General features: G+C 47.1%; 1 protein-coding gene and 1 long non-coding RNA gene across 7 annotated transcripts in view; one reads left to right on the top strand and one right to left on the bottom strand.

Annotated features, from left to right (window-relative positions):
- Rptor (regulatory associated protein of MTOR, complex 1) overlaps positions 1-16,491 on the bottom strand; it is a 296,687-nt gene that overhangs the window by 65,018 nt on the left and 215,178 nt on the right. For all 5 annotated transcript variants that reach the window (NM_028898.3, NM_001306081.1, XM_006534363.3 and 2 more), the window contains 2 exons: positions 12,830-12,913; positions 11,553-11,663 (listed from right to left, as the gene is read on the bottom strand). In NM_028898.3, the coding sequence (NP_083174.2) occupies positions 11,553-11,663; positions 12,830-12,913 (195 nt within the window). The remainder of the gene's footprint in view (positions 1-11,552; positions 11,664-12,829; positions 12,914-16,491) is intronic.
- Positions 209-13,763, top strand: Rptoros (regulatory associated protein of MTOR, complex 1, opposite strand). 2 transcript variants are annotated; one of them, NR_045312.1, is made up of 4 exons: positions 209-284; positions 4,040-4,154; positions 8,603-8,747; positions 12,810-13,763. It is a non-coding gene; the product is annotated as a regulatory associated protein of MTOR, complex 1, opposite strand (long non-coding RNA). The 2 variants fall into 2 exon arrangements; NR_045313.1 differs by lacking the exon at positions 4,040-4,154.

The following is a 16,491-nucleotide window of genomic DNA, read 5'->3' as shown; positions in this document are numbered from 1 at the left end:
AAAACAAAGCAACGGATACAAAGTCTAAGTACACAAAGAAAACAAACAACCCCCATACCCACATCTGGGTCCGGAACAGAACAGGTGAAGGAACAAAGCAGTGTTTGCAGTAATCGCTGGGGCTGGGAGTCATGACTTTGAAGGAAGAAGCACGCTAACACAAACGGCAAAGCACGTGTGAGAAGGGGGCTCATCTGTCTTCCACCCCAAGCCTCTCACTACCGCAACCCAAGTGCAGGTGTGCAGAGCCAAGGGGCCTCCTCATGCTGCCATGGACATCAGAGGTACAGAGGGTTGAGGGAGAAAGGGGGAGGGTTGATTTGGAGGAGCTGAAGCCCCTCCCAGGGAGAGTGGACAGAGAAACCCTGTGGTGCACCAGAATGGTGCAGCTGGTTAAGGTAAGGCACCAACCGGCACAGGAACACAGGTCTCACTGTGTCCACTGAGGTGCCTCAGACACAGGAAACTGGGGCGGGCTCCACTGTCACCTCAGATTTCTGTAAACCTAGAGCTATCCCCCAAAGCAAAGCTTAGCAGGCAGGAAGCACGGGTATCTAGATAGAGGCAGTCTGCATTCCTCCTAGAGCAGCCCCACGGTGGGCCAGCAGAACAGGGAGGATGCTCAACAATGCCTGACCCATAGAGAAGAGGCCGACATTGAACTCTCTTCCAACTGAGCTTTGTGTACGTGAAGAGGCAAAATGCGGAGCAAGAGAGGTTAGGCTGAGTACCTGATCAAATTTATTCAGAGAAGAATCTGTTTGCGGAGGAACCAGACACTGGGAAGCTGCAAAGGATACACAGGTTGTAGGGGCCGAAGAAAAAAATCCCACCTCCTTCCCTGTTGTCTTTGTCCATGGAAGCTCTTCCTGTGGTATGCCTGTTTGTATGCCTGACTTTGGATTATCCCATCAATACCAATTCAGAGTGTTTTCCCACATTCCTTGACATTGTGCCCTTGATGTTCCCCAGTGGTGCTATAAATAAAACTTTATTAACTGTAATTTGGAAGGTCTGCCTGAATTGCACATTAATTCTGTCTATGAAAAAAACCCTCAATTAGCTGGAACCCAGCTTACACCAGTCCTTAATTAACTGCCTCCCTCCCTTATTCTTGTTAATTAGCAGAGAGACAGATGATAACAACAACTTGGGAAACTTATTAAAACCAAGCAAGCATGTCCTTTCTCACACTTGGATCTTAGCTTCAAGTTTCTGGGGTTGTGTGTTTAATTTGGAGTGTCAGGAAACTAGAAAGAACCCACAAGATGGGGGAGTGAACAAGCCCTTAGTGGGGCAAAGGGATAAAGACCACATATTATATAATAGCACAGAATACTAACCTACTCTTACCTTGATCTAACATTGGCTTCTGGCCTCTGTATACATGTGCACCCTGCCCCGAAATATTGTTAACAAAAAGGACATTTTCTTCCATAACCACAAATCCATTCTCTGGGAATTCTCAGGGACAGTACTATGCTCAGATTCAACTACATGTCACAGCCTCTGGCTTTGGTCTAGGTTCAGTTCCAGGGCAGTGTTAGGTCACCTCGCAGCATCAGTCTTAATGAAGAATAGCAAGCCCACTTTCTGATTGAAAATCAAGGTGGAAACAGAACAGGTCACTGTCAATATCCACACCATTGTCTATAAGATGCCAAGACATGGCACAGACTTACAGCTCAGACCCCAAAACCCAGGCACATGCGTGTTGTGAGGCTACCACCATCGAGGGTGAATCTAGCTCCTGCATGTTCGTGTCCTTTGTAAATCCTGCCCCTTCCTTGCCTGCCCCAATAGTTGATCTGCCTGCCCTGACTACAGACAAGCTCACACCTTCTGCAGTTTTAAACACACAGAGTCACACAGTACACAGCTCCATTACTGGCATTTTTCAAGTGGCACTGTTTTTGTTTGTTTTTAAGCTGCTGATTAGCATGTATGGAAAAGCTGACATATTTGCCTCTTAGTGTCCATTTGGACTACTTCCAGCTTCAAACTATTAGAACAGAGCTTGGTGTGGTGACCTGCTCCTGTGACCCAGTCCCTGAGAGACTGAAGACTGTAACAGTCTCAATGCCAGCTCCCAGCTTCCAAGAGAGTCACTCTAGATGTCATGATACAAGTCTGTGTGACAAGTGAGAACTCAGAACAGAGCTGCTGGACGAGGGTATTTGGGTCAAGCCTGATAGCTGGAGTTGGAGCCCTGGCTTTAGGGTTAGGGGACATAATAGAGAATTGATGCTGCAGGCTGTCTTCTTACCTTAAAGAAATAGTTGAAATTTTGAAAGGGTTCTGTACTATGTGGACACATGACTTGAAACTATTTTTCTCACCTATGGCCTGTCTGTCCATGTTAATGTTGTCTGCAGAGAGAAGATATTTTCATCTTGATAAAGACCATTCATTAAGTTACTTTGTGGTTTTGCATAATATTGAGATTATATGACTTTTTCTTCTTTTGTTAATAGAACTTTTAATCGTTGTCTTAGTTTCCTTTCTGATGCTGTGACTAAACACTCTGACAAAGCAATGTATGGGAAAGGATTTGTTTGGCTTACAATCTCAGGGTGCAATCTATTATTGTGGGAGGTCAAGCAGGCACTGAAGCAGCCAATCACATCACCACCAGGAGCGGAGAGAGAATGCATGTGCACGCTCATTACTCAGCTCACAGCACACTCTTATACACACAGGCCCCAGGCCCGAGAAGGACACTGCAGGAGTGGTGCTGTTCCCAACGACTAATGTCCTCAAGACAATGCCTAGATCTTCCATAGCTGCTGAATGCGGGGGCCCCCACTGAGCCGCTCTCCCTTTTGATTCTAGAGCAGCGGTTCTCAGCCTTCCTGAAGCTGTGGCCCTTTTTATACAGTTCCTCATGTTGTGGTGACCCCAACCATACGACTGTTTTCAACGATACTTCACAACTTTATAACTGTTATGGTTATAAAGGCTGACATCAGGTGTCTTTTGGTCACTCCACCTTACTGCTTTTGAATTTGGTTTCTCACTGATCCTGGAGAGCCCAAACTGGCTGGAGCCCCAGGGACAGGGACCTACCTGCCTGAGGCCATCAGTGCTGAAACCAAGGGTGCTCTCGGCTTTTATGTGGATGCTGGGGGTCAAATTCATGTAGTCATGCTCTCACGGTAAGCACCTGAGTAACTGAGCTCTATCCCCAGCCTCGCGGTTGCGTGTGTATTCATGAGGGTTCCTTATGTTGTGTTTGTCTGGTTCTTGTTTTGGTACCAGAGTGTTACTTATCTCATGAAGCAATAGAGAGAGGGTGTACTGCTACCCATGTGCCTCCGCCTTAATGTTCAGAAGAATTTTCCATGGAAACCATCCGGACTTGTGTTCTTTGATACAGAGCTACTGAGCTCATCTGTTTTCTCTTCAGCAAGTCTCCCCTGTCAGTGAGGAACATCTGTCGAGGTCATTCACAATATTTACCTCCCATCCTTTTAAAACCATCAGTGGTATCACCTGCTGGTCCAGGTTCCAGAACCCTCTCCATGTTTCTTTCCCAGTCTGGGTGATGGTTCCTCACTTACCAGTGTGTTTAACCAGCCGGGGCTCAGCCGCCATGGGCTGGCCATTTTCTCCCTGTTCTGTCTCTCCCATCTTCAGTCTCCTCATCTCCTGTGTTCTTTCACTAACGTCTCAGGGAGAAGCTGAGGCCAGGATCCTAACACACACAGGCAGGGGCCCTCTGCACTGCCTAGCTGTGTTCCAAACACTATTCAGTTTTTATTTGATAGAAAAGAAACATTTCTTCTTTTTGAGGCCTGCCTGTCCATGCAGTGAGTCAGTCCATGGCCAACTAGGGCTACTGTAGTGAGACCCACCATAAAACAAACAAAACAAAAAACCCAAACCAAACTTCCTGTTTGAAAAGCTTCTATAAAGGTTAATAGTTATATTTATGTGCATTCTATTAAATTATACGTATTTTTAATACTTTAGTGAATGTGTTATTTATGATTATAGTATTGTATATTACACGCTTGTCTTACATGTTTTCTACTTTAAGGTTTTCTTAGGGAATGGAGAGCTGGCCTGCTTAGTCAAGTGCTTGCTACTACACAAGCATGAGGACTTGAGTTCGGATCTCAAGCCCTCACACAAGTGTCCCAGCATATAGCGAGGTATGTGAGGAGGGAGGGACAGAGACTGGGTGATCCTGAGGCCTTGCTGGCCAGCCAGTACAGCTAATCGGTGAGTTTCAGGTTTAGTGAGAAATGACAGTGATTGAAAAAAAAAAAAAAAAACCAAAATAAAACCCCACACCATGTTGACATCTGGCCTCTGCATGTATGTATGTACACACATACACATATGCATGAACACACACATGCACGTTGGTTTAGAGTGCCACCCCACTGCAGCTGTAGGGCACACTGTGAGTCAATGCCTCTGACTGGCTATAGTGCATGCTCAGCCTGGGAGGTGGCCTATTACATGGGAAGAATGCCCTCCCTGGTGGAGCATCCACAGTAGACAGCGCTACATCTTTTCTTCACTTACTGACACATTCTGTTCCTTATCAAGGCAACACTCAAGTCTCTACTGCAGCCTGGCTGTGTCAGGGAGCTACACTCCTAACCCATCTGTTCTCCCCATGGGCCCTCACATGGCATTAGAGGACTTTCTTTACCATACAACACCGACTATGCCTCTGCCCAGCACCTTCTCTGGCTCTATGGCAGCATGGTACCGCCTTTCATAGCTCTTACTTTCAACCTGCTTGTGTCTTTTTATCGAAAAAAAAATACTTTTTGTAGGCACCATACAGTGTCTCCTTACTCCTCTCATACCCTAACTACGCCCCTGCATTAGTTAATGTCACCTAATCTAACTATTCCCCTGCATCAGTTACTTTCACCTACTCTAATCTAACTACCCTCCTGCATTAGTCACTCTTTACCTACTCTAACTACCCTCCTGCATTAGTCACTTTCCCTATTGCTTTGATATGAAGCAGCCTAAGGGAGGAAGGGTACCTGGCTGGCTGGGCATTCCATCTCGGTGGAAGGCTGTGCTGTCTGGAGCAAAGGAAAGACAGCCCAGCTGGCTTTCTCCTCCCCCTTTCCTTTGATCTGGGACTCCTCACCAAGCACACTGTAGTCTACATTGAGGGCAGCCCTTCATCCCCAGTTAATCTTTTCTAGAAATATTTTTGAAGGTATAGTCAAGGGTGTGCCTCACTACTGCCTTGGCTGTCCTGGAACTAGATATGCAGACAGAGATCCACTTGCCTCTGCCTTCCCGGTGCTGGATTAACAACTGTCACCACCTCTGACTCTAGATAACACTTAATTCACTTAAACTGATAAGCGACATAGCTGTGCACTTCTCAGTTACTGATGTAGCACAGCTCACAGCTACCTCACCTAACCCTGGATTCCTGTCCACTCTCTTCCCTTCCTTCCACTGTACTACGAATATGTGTGTTCATATTATCTTTGTGCTGGCTAGTTTTATGTCAACTTGACACAAGCTAAAGTTATGTGACAGGAGGGAGCCTCAGTTTAAAAAAAATGCTTGCATAAGATCTTCAGGTGAGCCTGTAGAGCATTTTCTTAGTGATTAATGGGGAGGGCACAGCCCATTGTGGGTGGTGCTATCCCTAGGCTGGTGGTCCTGGGTTCTATAAGAAAGCAAGCTGAGCAAGCTATGTGAACAAGCCAGTAAGCAGCATCCCTTCATGGCGTCTGCATCAGCTCCTGCGTCCAGGTTGTGGTCCTGCCGTGCCTTCCTTCAGTGATGCACTAAGATGTAGAAGTTCAGACAATGAAATCCAGCCCCTTGCCTCATTGTGCTTTTGGTGATGGTGTTTCATCACCTACAGTCATCTTAACCAAAACAGCTGTCTTTAACTCCTGTTCTGTCTTCAGGATTATTTAAAGAATGCTATCTATTTCTTCTTTATGGGGTGCTAGAAACAGAACCCAGGGCCTTGTTCCCTGGACAAGTCCTGTTCAACACCATTAGCAGTCCACAGACCAGTTCAAAGTAAAAGAGCCAAGGAAGGATTGCTTTGGTCTCTCTCCCCAACAATGTACAGTTACCATGAGTTCTCCCTTCATATGCTGACATTTCCAGGATACACTTTAATAAACATTCAAAGTGAGCTTTCACCCTTAAGGAGAAGAAAAAATTCCAAGCCATTCACACAGCACTCACCCCGAGTGCTTCCCACTGTCACGTGGTGGCTTCAGTCTGATGCTTGGGGATCTTCAAGGTATGTCTTGATATCTCTGGTTTGCTTCGATCTTTGAGACACCAAATTGACAGACTTTTCTTCAGAGCTTAGATGTTGCTCTGTGGTCAGCTTTTGCATTCTTATGACTTGGCTATGAGTCTCCTAAGGTCCTAAACTTTGCTTTTTCTTACTGACTGTACTGTGATAGCCATTGGGCCATGAGGTGTTAGTGGGTCTTCCTTACAGTTCATGTGGCTGGAATGTTCTGAGCTTTCTAGATCTGTTTTCAATGAAACTGGAAGAACTTTTAACCATTGCTTCTTTAAATATTTCTATGTCCCTCAAGGAGCCAAATACAACACGTGGGACCCTTTGCAGCTGCTGTATGGCTCCATGATACTCCTTGGATTTCCAGAACTTTCCCTCCTCATGCAATCCCATCACTACTTTCTCCTGTGATCAGAACTCACTGCTGAGTACCCCAACTTGTTTCTCAGGTCACACACTGTTGTTTTTATTTCTAGACGCCTGTCTGATGACTTTTCTGATGGTAGAGGGTCCTTTCCTTGTCTGCCAAACCTGGCATCTGCAACAGCTTTGAACAGTTTTCCATGGATCAATTTCTTCTCATTATAGACTTATTTCCTGGTTTGTCATATGCCTGGCCATTTAACAACAGTGTTAAAGGTACAATATCGAGGCATAGGGGGTGACTCTGGGACTTGGAACAAGTGGACTCTGAGGAGGCTCGCTGTCCCTGTCTTGAGGCAGCTGTCTCAGGCCGGTATCCCTGTAATATGCAAAGCCCCTCAGTCAAAGGGAACATCATTCTTTATATTGTTCTTTCCGGGATATTTTTCTTCTCTTTTGCCCATACTTTTTTTTGTTTTGTTTTTTGTTTTGTTTTTTTGAGACAGGGTTTCTCTGTGTAGCCCTGGCTGTCCTGGAACTCACTCTGTAGATCAGGCTGGCATCAAACTTAGAAATCTACCTGCCTCTGCCTACCAAGTGCTAAGATTAAAGGTGTGCGCCACCACACCCGGCCTGCCCATACTTCTTTTTTAAGATTTTTATTATGTGCACGCACATGGTTGGCATATGAATGTTGGAGGCCAGAAGTGGGTGGCTGATCCCTTGAAGCTGTAGTTATAGGTGGTTGTGAATTATTTGATGTGGGAGCTGGGAACTAAAAACTTGGGTTCTTTGGAAGAGCAGCCATCTCTTCAGGTCTAAACCCACTTTAAAGGCTGGCTGGCTCTATAGGAGACCCTATGAGAGCGGCACACAGTAGTGTTCCTCAGATACCTGGGAGAGATGGGTCCTGATGAGCTTTTGGCAGAATTTCGCCTGAGTAGGTACCATTCTTCTCAGACTTCCAGAGCATGCCAGAAAACCGGGTGGCCGCTGTATAACAAGCACGGTATACTGTACCTCAGGTTTGTCTAGACCACAGGACATCTCATCTGTAGACTTTATGTACCAACAGACCGTAAATCACTTCATCTGTAGAGTACTAAGTACTACGAACCCTCACAGTGGCAGACTTGGAATCAGCTGGGCATTGTGAGCTTGGTAGGTCACATATGCCACCCGAACAGTGAAGCAGCTAGATGTCAAGGCCAGATGTGAGGAGGGGAGGGGAGGCCGCTTATACCTACATGGAATTTTTTTTCCTCTGAGAATTATGTCTGAAGTCATTAAAAGAAGGAAAGATGAGGAAACGAGGCTCAACCAGAAATATTCCAGAGTGGCCCTCAGCAAGATGACTGCTGTTAAATAAACAGCTGCAACAAACTGGTTAGGAAATTAACTCAGACAATGGTCCCTAGTGCCTGCAGGCAGTTACGAGAACATTGCAGGCAAGGGATTTTCCAGCTGAACACTGGTATCACACACACAGACTTCAGCAGGGCTGTGTGCTCAGAGCACTGTAGGGTCTGTGCTCACAGCTGAGCTGCGTGGAGCCGTGGGCACAGGAAGCCAGTGCGCCCAGGAGATAAACAGGAATGTAGAGGAGTCAAAGTACCATAGTGGAACTTAGTGGCCAGCTTTAGTCACTTCAGTGATCATAATCATGGTGAAGCACTATTAGGAAATGCCTCCTGCTTCCATATCCAGCTCTTCCTAAGATTTCAAATACAGGTATACATACCTATCTTTAGGCACAAAAATACTGAAACCAAACCTACTGAACAAACAAAAAACTAAATTCCCAAATCATGATGACTAAATCGCTCACGTGTGTTCACGCAGCACCAGCAGACACAGTGGTTCCACGCCCCACTCAAGAGTCTGAACCACAGACCTGAAGCTTGTTGCCCACACTCACAGACCCGTGCTCTGTGACCACTTCTGCCTTTGCTCCTTTGCCTTGGCTTTGCTCTTTGGCAGACTCCCAGGACCCTTTCCATGTGGCTTCGTGGCCAGATATCAAGCAATGCTGCCAATTCTGAAGAAGCTGATATAGAAGATGAAGATAATGGGGTAGAAGAAAAGCCATTCAAAAATGAACTCCTTGGAAAAGCCTGTTGTTAATGTAAGTTGGCCTTTCTGTGTATCTGAATAAGGGTAACATAGAAATGATCAAAAAGTATGGGCCTTGTGAGCCACAAAAGCAGGCTTCTAGTTTATCAAGAACATATTTCAATGACACAGGTAAGGTGTCTCTGAGGGGCTCTATTAAATTGAAATGCACAAAAGAGCTTTCCAGGTCATGGTCCTGGTGTTTAAAATTTTGCTGCTGGAGGTGGAAAGCCCAGACATTGTTGCCAGAATGCAGAGAGGCCAGTGAGAGCCCTGAGGGCGAGGGAGGGCGCTGGACAGATGTGAGGCAGGGTTCACCTCAGTCCTTTAAGCCTAAATCCACTGCTGTGGCAACATTACCTCAACAGATAGAATGGCAAATAAATGGTTGAACTATGTAATATCTGGTAGTGACTGAACACACAGGAGCAACATTCATCACTTGGCCAGGAACAGAGCACTAGGTCAGCAAGAGTCAAGTTCAGCCCCAGATAAGCCAAGACAGGAGGCATGGCCCAGCAAGAAGACTCCCAGCAGGAGCTACACAGGATGTCTATAGAATGGCACTGTTTAGCAGTGCACTAGGGTCCTGGCTAGAATGCTTACGTAGCATGAGCTGTAGCCCAGGCTCTGCTCCCATCTTTGCATGCACCCTTAATCTCAGCACTGAGGAGACAGTGGGAGGATCAGGAAGTCAAGGCTCTCTGCATCTCCACTGCCTCACAGAAAGGGAACAAACATCTTGTGACATGGCCAAACTAGCACCTCTTTCCCCAGAACTGCAGTGACTGCTGTCCTGACTCACAAATAGAGCCAGGGCCAGCTCAGGCCATCATCCTCTGCTTGTCATAGTCAGAAACACGGCTTGTCACGCCTGCGTTGTCTTCTCTGAGCTGCAAAGTCCCAATCATTTTATGAAGCTGATGTAGAAATAGACTCTTCCTATACACACACACACACACACACACACACGACAATGATGATGACTACATGAATAGAAGCCCACTGAAGCCAAGCTGGAAACAGACTTGATTCTTTTACATCAGTGGTTCTCAACCTTCCTAATGCTGTGACCCTTAATACAGTCCCTCATGTTGTAGTGACCCCAACTATAAAGTTATTTTTGTTGCCACTTCATAACCATAATTTTACTACTGTTACGAACTATAATATACATATCTGATATGCAAGATCTCTGATATGTGACCCTTTGAAAGGATTGTTTCCCCCCAAATTCTCGACTGTCTCAAAAGCAAGCCCAAAAGCTAAGGTGCTGAGGCCAAGGCTGATCTCTGCCTCCCTCCTTGCCTGCCAGCGTCGTGAGCAGCCTGAACACATGGCAGTTCCATCTGCTCCCCACAGTCCCTGCCAAGCTGATTCTAACCCCATGTGGAATGCAGTCTGAGATCATGCCCTTCCCTTGTCATCCACAACGTTCATCTTCGATGCCAACACATCTGCCTGGGTACACTGCACCTGCTGTCCACATCTGCACACAAGGACCTCATAGGCTATGACCACCAGCTGGGTCAAACCCTGACCACTCAGGGAGCCCATCTTGTGCTACAGCTTTGTCCCTAGGCAGACCAGTGCATTTTGATCGAGATGCTGCCTCTCCAGGCTGCTGCTTGAACTGAAGGCCTCTCTGCACCCACCTCAGCTCTCTCATTCAGAAGAGCTTCTTCCCCTTCACCTCCTCCCATCAGCTACTTTACATTGAGCTATTTCAGAACCAGAGTTTATTTCTTGGGGTTCTCTGCCCCATAGCCTGCTACAACAGCCGAAGGCTTCATCCTCTGCTGTCCTCCCAGAACTCTGGATCTTTTTACTGTCCCTTGCTTGCTTGAAGCGTCAGCCTCTAGCCCTTTGTCACAGTCCTGACCCATCCTTGCTGTCAAGGTACACACGCTACCTCACTACAGATCTTTGGCCTGACTGTTCATTTTGTCATACTCATGGTAGTGACTCCTGCTCCTGCAAGGTATGACTCTGGCCCCTCAATGAATTTTTTTTTTTTTTTTTTTTTTTCGAGACAGGGTTTCTCTGTGTAGCCCTGGCTGTCCTGGAACTCACTTTGTAGACCAGGCTGGCCTTGAACTCAGAAATCCGCCTGCCTCGGCCTCCCGAGTGCTGGGATTAAAGGTGTGTGCCACCACTGCCCAGTTGAATTTTTTTTTAAAGCCGTCCGTGCCTGTGTGCTCTAGATGGCAGTTAAGGTCAAGGATGAGGACCTCTTTGCCACTTGCAGACTTGAGCACAAAGCTATGAGTATAGGTACCATCTATCTTTGTGGGGGAGAAAAATGACTGCAGGGTCAGGAGATGTAACAACTGGAAAGTGCCGGGGCTGGGAAGTCACTGTAAAGAGGGCCATTAAGGCTCTCCAGGGCTACAGGCAGGATGGGTAAAGACAAAACAAGTGGTAGGCTAAGCCTCAGGCCCAGTACTAGCACATTTAGGGACAGGAAAAGAAGGGTATGGCAGGACACAGCTTTGTGGGAGGGGAAAGGCTTGGCTCAGGGTCACTTGTTGCCATTGTCAGGAACACAGAGAACAGACTCAAGAATGATCAGGGAATAGTCAGAGTGCATGTGTCAGGGGACACGTAGAAGACAGACTAGTCATAGCTGGCAGAGACTAAGGATGGTTTGGTAACCAGAGGGAGATGTTGGGGGAGAGTTTTACTCTGGAAACGATGACAGCCATAGATTTCAGGCATACAAGTTTGGAAGGGCAGGGGAAACACAGGAGTGGCCAGCCCCACCTAACACCTGGGGGGGTCACTGTCAGGTGGGGTGAAAGTGAAGGTGGTTACTCACACTGTCGACAGCGAGGATTTTGGCCCAGATGAAGACAAGGAGTGGCCGAAGCTCTCGGGCTGAGCTCTGAAGCAGCTTCAGTACATAGGGGAAGATGCCCACCGACAGGGCCTGGAGGTAAAAGAGTCAGCACAGGTGTGAGGCCCCTCTCCACTGCTGCTGGCTTAGCTCACTCCTCAAGTTGCCAGCATCACTGGCCTTTCCTATGCAGGACCAAGCTGGAGGAACCACTGTTGGATTCTTCTGTCCACTTTTAGATTCTCTCTCCCCTCCTTCAATGTTATCCTTCCTATTTTTAGGCTTTTCTCCCTCCTCCTTCAATGCTAGCCTGCAAACGATCAGTCTTTGCAGACAATATCCAATTATTAAGAACATGGTGAGTGCTAGCCTGCTCAGCCCACAGCACTCTGCACAGACCCTATGCAGGTCATTTCACTGTGTGTCACACAGAGTGGACAGCTCCTGTTTATAATATGAAAAAGATTTCTAATTGTTTCAACAGTATTGTTTTAAGCTTCATTATTTAATTTTCTGTATGTAGGTGCATGTGTGCACACCTGTATTTTGGAATGCTTATGTGTGCACAGGAAGCCAACCTCCTCTCCTTGTTTTCTGATGGTCTGGAAATAAGCCTGGAGCTTGCTGATGAGACTAGATTCCCCTCCCCTTTGTTCTCCCACCTACTGCCACCTCGCCCCACTAGCATCCTCCTTCCCCGAGGCGTCACATTTCTACAGGATTAAGCTCATCCTTTCCCACTGAGGCCACACAAGGCAGTTCTCTGCTACACATATAGCAGGGCCATGGGGCAGCCCATATATACTCTCTGGTTGGTGTGAGTCTTCTTTTTAGCCCCAATTTTAAACCTTTACTTGCAGACAAAGCTAAATAAGCTCTAAGCATCTTTAGTCTGCAGGTTTCCCGAGCCTCTCTCTGATTTCCTGATGACTTATCTATTGGGAACATGGACCACTGCTTGGTTCTACTGCTGCTCTGTAGAAAAAGGACCCAGAAGAATAGTTCAGAACTGAGCCTAAATCACAGTGTGGACAGTGTGAGGGTGCAGACGTCTGGGAGAAAAAGGCCATGGAAGGCTTCGAGAAGCCTAAACTAGAGGGGATCTAATACTGACAAAAGCCCCAGAGCAGGATAGAGCAAGGATGCCCTGCTCCACCCACCCCACCACGGGCTGGCAGGACTATGACTTTGGAGTTCAAATTGTCTCACTGAGTCTAATCTTAGCTTCCCTTCCCCCAGGCGAGGCAGAAGACACGCACCAAGCTCACCGCCCAAGGGCCCAAGTCCAAAAACCGTCCCAGCAAGTCCAATGCTCTCAGCCGGTGCACCTGGCTTAGCAGCACCTGGAAAACAGAGAAAGACATGGAGCCACCGAAGCAGGACACCTGACTGCTACCACCCCTCCGAGAAAGCTCCAGTGTGAGCTGGTGGCCCTGAGGGTCTGACAACACAACCCCACGGCTTCTGTTCTAGCTGGGCTTCTGCCTGTCAATTCGTGCTTTAGACAGACTGAGAAAATACTTCATTACCCAAGTAAACTATGCCACCCGCACCAAGTACCAGTGTGAGCAGCACACTGTGCTCAGCAGGCCCTCACTGCTGCTCTGCTCTCTGTGCAGCAAGGTCTATCCCACTTCCTTTTTCAGTGAGATTATACATGGTGAGGGCTGTTCCCCTCCCTAGACACTTGGGACAATATTTCTCTCTCCCAGTGGAAGCACAGTGTGTCCTCTGTAGAAATGTGCATGGCTTGTTTAAATGATTTCCCTAATGCTAGACATCACAGACAACTCTGACAAATGTCCTAATCTGCACAGCTTTTCACAATTGTCTTCTCCTGAGGATGAAGTGAAGAAGTGAAATTATAGGTTGTAACATCTATAATTAAGAACTAGCCGTTGGCTAGACCACTCCACCCTTTTAACAAGAAGCATCACCCATAACACTTGCTGGATGTGACCGGGCAAACAAAGTGCCCGGTGTCTCTGGTTTATTAATGCTCAGTACAAGGTCAACACAATCCTCAGGAACAGACACAGAGTCTCCTGGGACAGCACTGTCCACTGTCACCACTCAATACAAACACAAGGATCATTATCGAAGCCTATGGGAGCAATATAAAGTACTGCTTATTTTTCCCCCCAATAGCACATTTTCTGTTTCTTCTATTGATTAAAACCTTTTAAAAAACTGAGGTCCAACATGAATTAAGATTGCTTTAAGAACATAGATTGGATTTTTTTTTGTTTTTTTTTTAAAAAGATTTATTTAGTTATTTATTATATGTAAGTACACTGTAGCTGTCTTCAGACACTCCAGAAGAGGGCGTCAGATCTCGTTACGGATGGTTTTGAGCCATCATGTGGTTGCTGGGATTTGAACTCAGGACCTTTGGAAGAGCAGTCAGTGCTCTTACCCGCTGAGCCATCTCACCAGCCCTAGATTGGATTTTTTAGGTGTGTATTTGTACTTCAAAAAATTAAGAAGTGGGGTCTGAAGATCTGCCTTGATAGTTAAGAAAGAGTACTGGCTGCTCTTACAGAGGACCTGGGTTCATAGACTTGATATCCTCTTCTGGTCTTTGTGGGCAGTGAACATGTTGCACAGACATACATGCAGGCAAAACATCCAGGCGCACATGCATGTGCACGCGCGCGCACACACACACACACACACACACACACACACACAGTTTCTTAAAATTAATAAACAACTGAAAACCAAGCTGTCACAGATGCAGGGACTCACTGCCGACAGGGAGTGAGCAGGTCCTGGGCTCCTCCTCGTCTGTGGAGAGTAGGAATGAAGAGCACACTCCAGGCAGGGCCTGCTAAGGTAACCCATACTCGCGTCATCATATAAACTGTGCTCAGGCTTTTGCCTGAGACATGAAGAGAAACTGAGGCTCTGGTGGGCCAGGACTCCCACCTCCAGCAGGAGACCCAGGAACTTCTGAGGGGCAGCACCATCATGGCATGTAGGGCAGAACTGTGGTGGCATCCGCACTGTCCTGAATCCTGACAGTGGCCTTGTGCTTCAGGCCCAGACTACGTTTGAAATAAGAGGCACCAACAGCAAACACTTGGTGAAAGACAAGTGATACACAACATCCATGTTAAGCGAATAATTCTGCCAGGCGGTGGTGACACACACCTTTAATCCCAGCACGTGGGAGGCAGAGGCTGGCAGATTTCTGAGTTCGAGGCCAGCCTGGTCTACAGAGTGAGTTCCAGGACAGCCAGGGCTACACAGAGAAACCCTGTCTCGAAGAAAAAAAAAAAACGAAAAGAGAGAGAGAGAGAGAGAGAGAGAGAGAGAGAGAGAGAGAGAGAGAGAGAGAAAAAGAAAACTCTGCCCTGTGAATCCATTCTGGTCTTTCTTGTTTGACTTTCTTTCTTCTTCTGTTTGGGTACCTCTGTCCAGCTGCCCTGATGGGGGAAGGCAGTCGTGGCAAGTTCTAGGCAGAACCATACAAAGCCACACTTTGAGATTGCTTCTTGATGCCAGCAGTCACAAAGTGGAGGACATAGCAGTCTGATGTTGTTTTTAAAAGGCAGAAAGGATCCTGAAGCTGGTTGGGAGAGGTCAGGTCCATGTTACTGTTTGATGGGGCTACAACTCAACAGAGCCTGATGGAGCCTCTTACTGCGGCTAACGCCTCTGTTACTGGATGCAAGGAGTTCACTATGGGAATTTCCTGAAAGGAATCACTGCAGTCTGTATTAAGATCTTCTCTCCTTCTCTAACAGAGCTGGCCCAGGCTCTGGAAACAATAAAGGCTTTCAGGTCAAAGCCAGGGAAGTAGCAAATTGAGTGAGGCCAGGTGGGCCTCCCAGAGCCCTGCATTCCCTAGCTCCTATCCCGTTCTTTGTCTACCCCAAGTCTGTTCTTCAGGGCTCGCCCCTTGAGTCATAGGGGACCTGGCCCGGGAGACAGAGCCTTTTGTGTGGTACAGGACCTGCTGCTTACTTCTGTCTGAAAGAGCACATGGAAGATGGTGTGTGTGCTCTCATGGCTACTGCTCCATGTTTGGTATCAGGCTGGCTCTAGAGGTCTTCCCCTACCCTGAGAGTGTGGGTTGTAAATGGAACATGAAAAATAAAGTCGATAAAAGCCATTTACAAAAGGACTATTGCCAGACCCCAAAGAACTGGATGAACATGCCTGGCCCTGGAGCCCTGCTGTGGGGAGGACCAGCGCTACTCTGCTGTGCTGCTTCAATAATAGGCAGGGTGGAGAGAGAGTGGTGTGGTGACCCAGGTGACCCAGGGTTGCTGCCATTTACTGGAATCACGCAGGCATTGCGCCTCCCCAGGCCTTGTCCTGCTGTCATTACTTTTGCTTTGTTGTGGAAACATTTGGTTAGTTTCTAGCTCTTCTTGCAGTTCCAGAACTTTCTTAAAACTATGCTAGACACATGTAAGAGGAGCAGTGATAATTATTTTTATAATTTCAGAAAAGACGTAACAATATAGCATTACCTCTCTTTGACCTAAGGCCATTCTACAAAGTTCCCACTTCAAGAGGAACAGGCTATTGGTAACTCTTTATGTTACATGCATTCTTCTTTCTTGCCTTTTTAAAAAAATATTATTTATTTTTTGCTGGCTGAGATTACCGGGGCTTTAGACAGGGAGAAACCCAAGGTCTGGGATAGGTGAATCACCTCCTGAGATTGGGAGGCTGGCTGTGCTGTGGGAGAGGCTCTGGTGGGGGATGGGGTAGGGTGGGGAGGGCACTGTGCTCTGCGGAGACACTGTTGAGCTACAGTTGCTCTGAGCATTTGGCACAGTGAAGATGGAGGGTTGTCCACACAATGTGGTTAGCAGCCCTAATGAGCAAACACAAGGCCTTCTTTGAAAGAAGCGAGGCAATGTCCTTAGGCAGGTGGAAATCAGACCATGGGTCTGGCTGATTATAA

The sequence above is a fragment of the Mus musculus genome, chromosome 11 (genome assembly GCF_000001635.26).
Source record: "Mus musculus strain C57BL/6J chromosome 11, GRCm38.p6 C57BL/6J".
NCBI lineage: Eukaryota > Metazoa > Chordata > Mammalia > Rodentia > Muridae > Mus > Mus musculus.
This window is presented reverse-complemented; position numbering and strand designations above follow the sequence as displayed.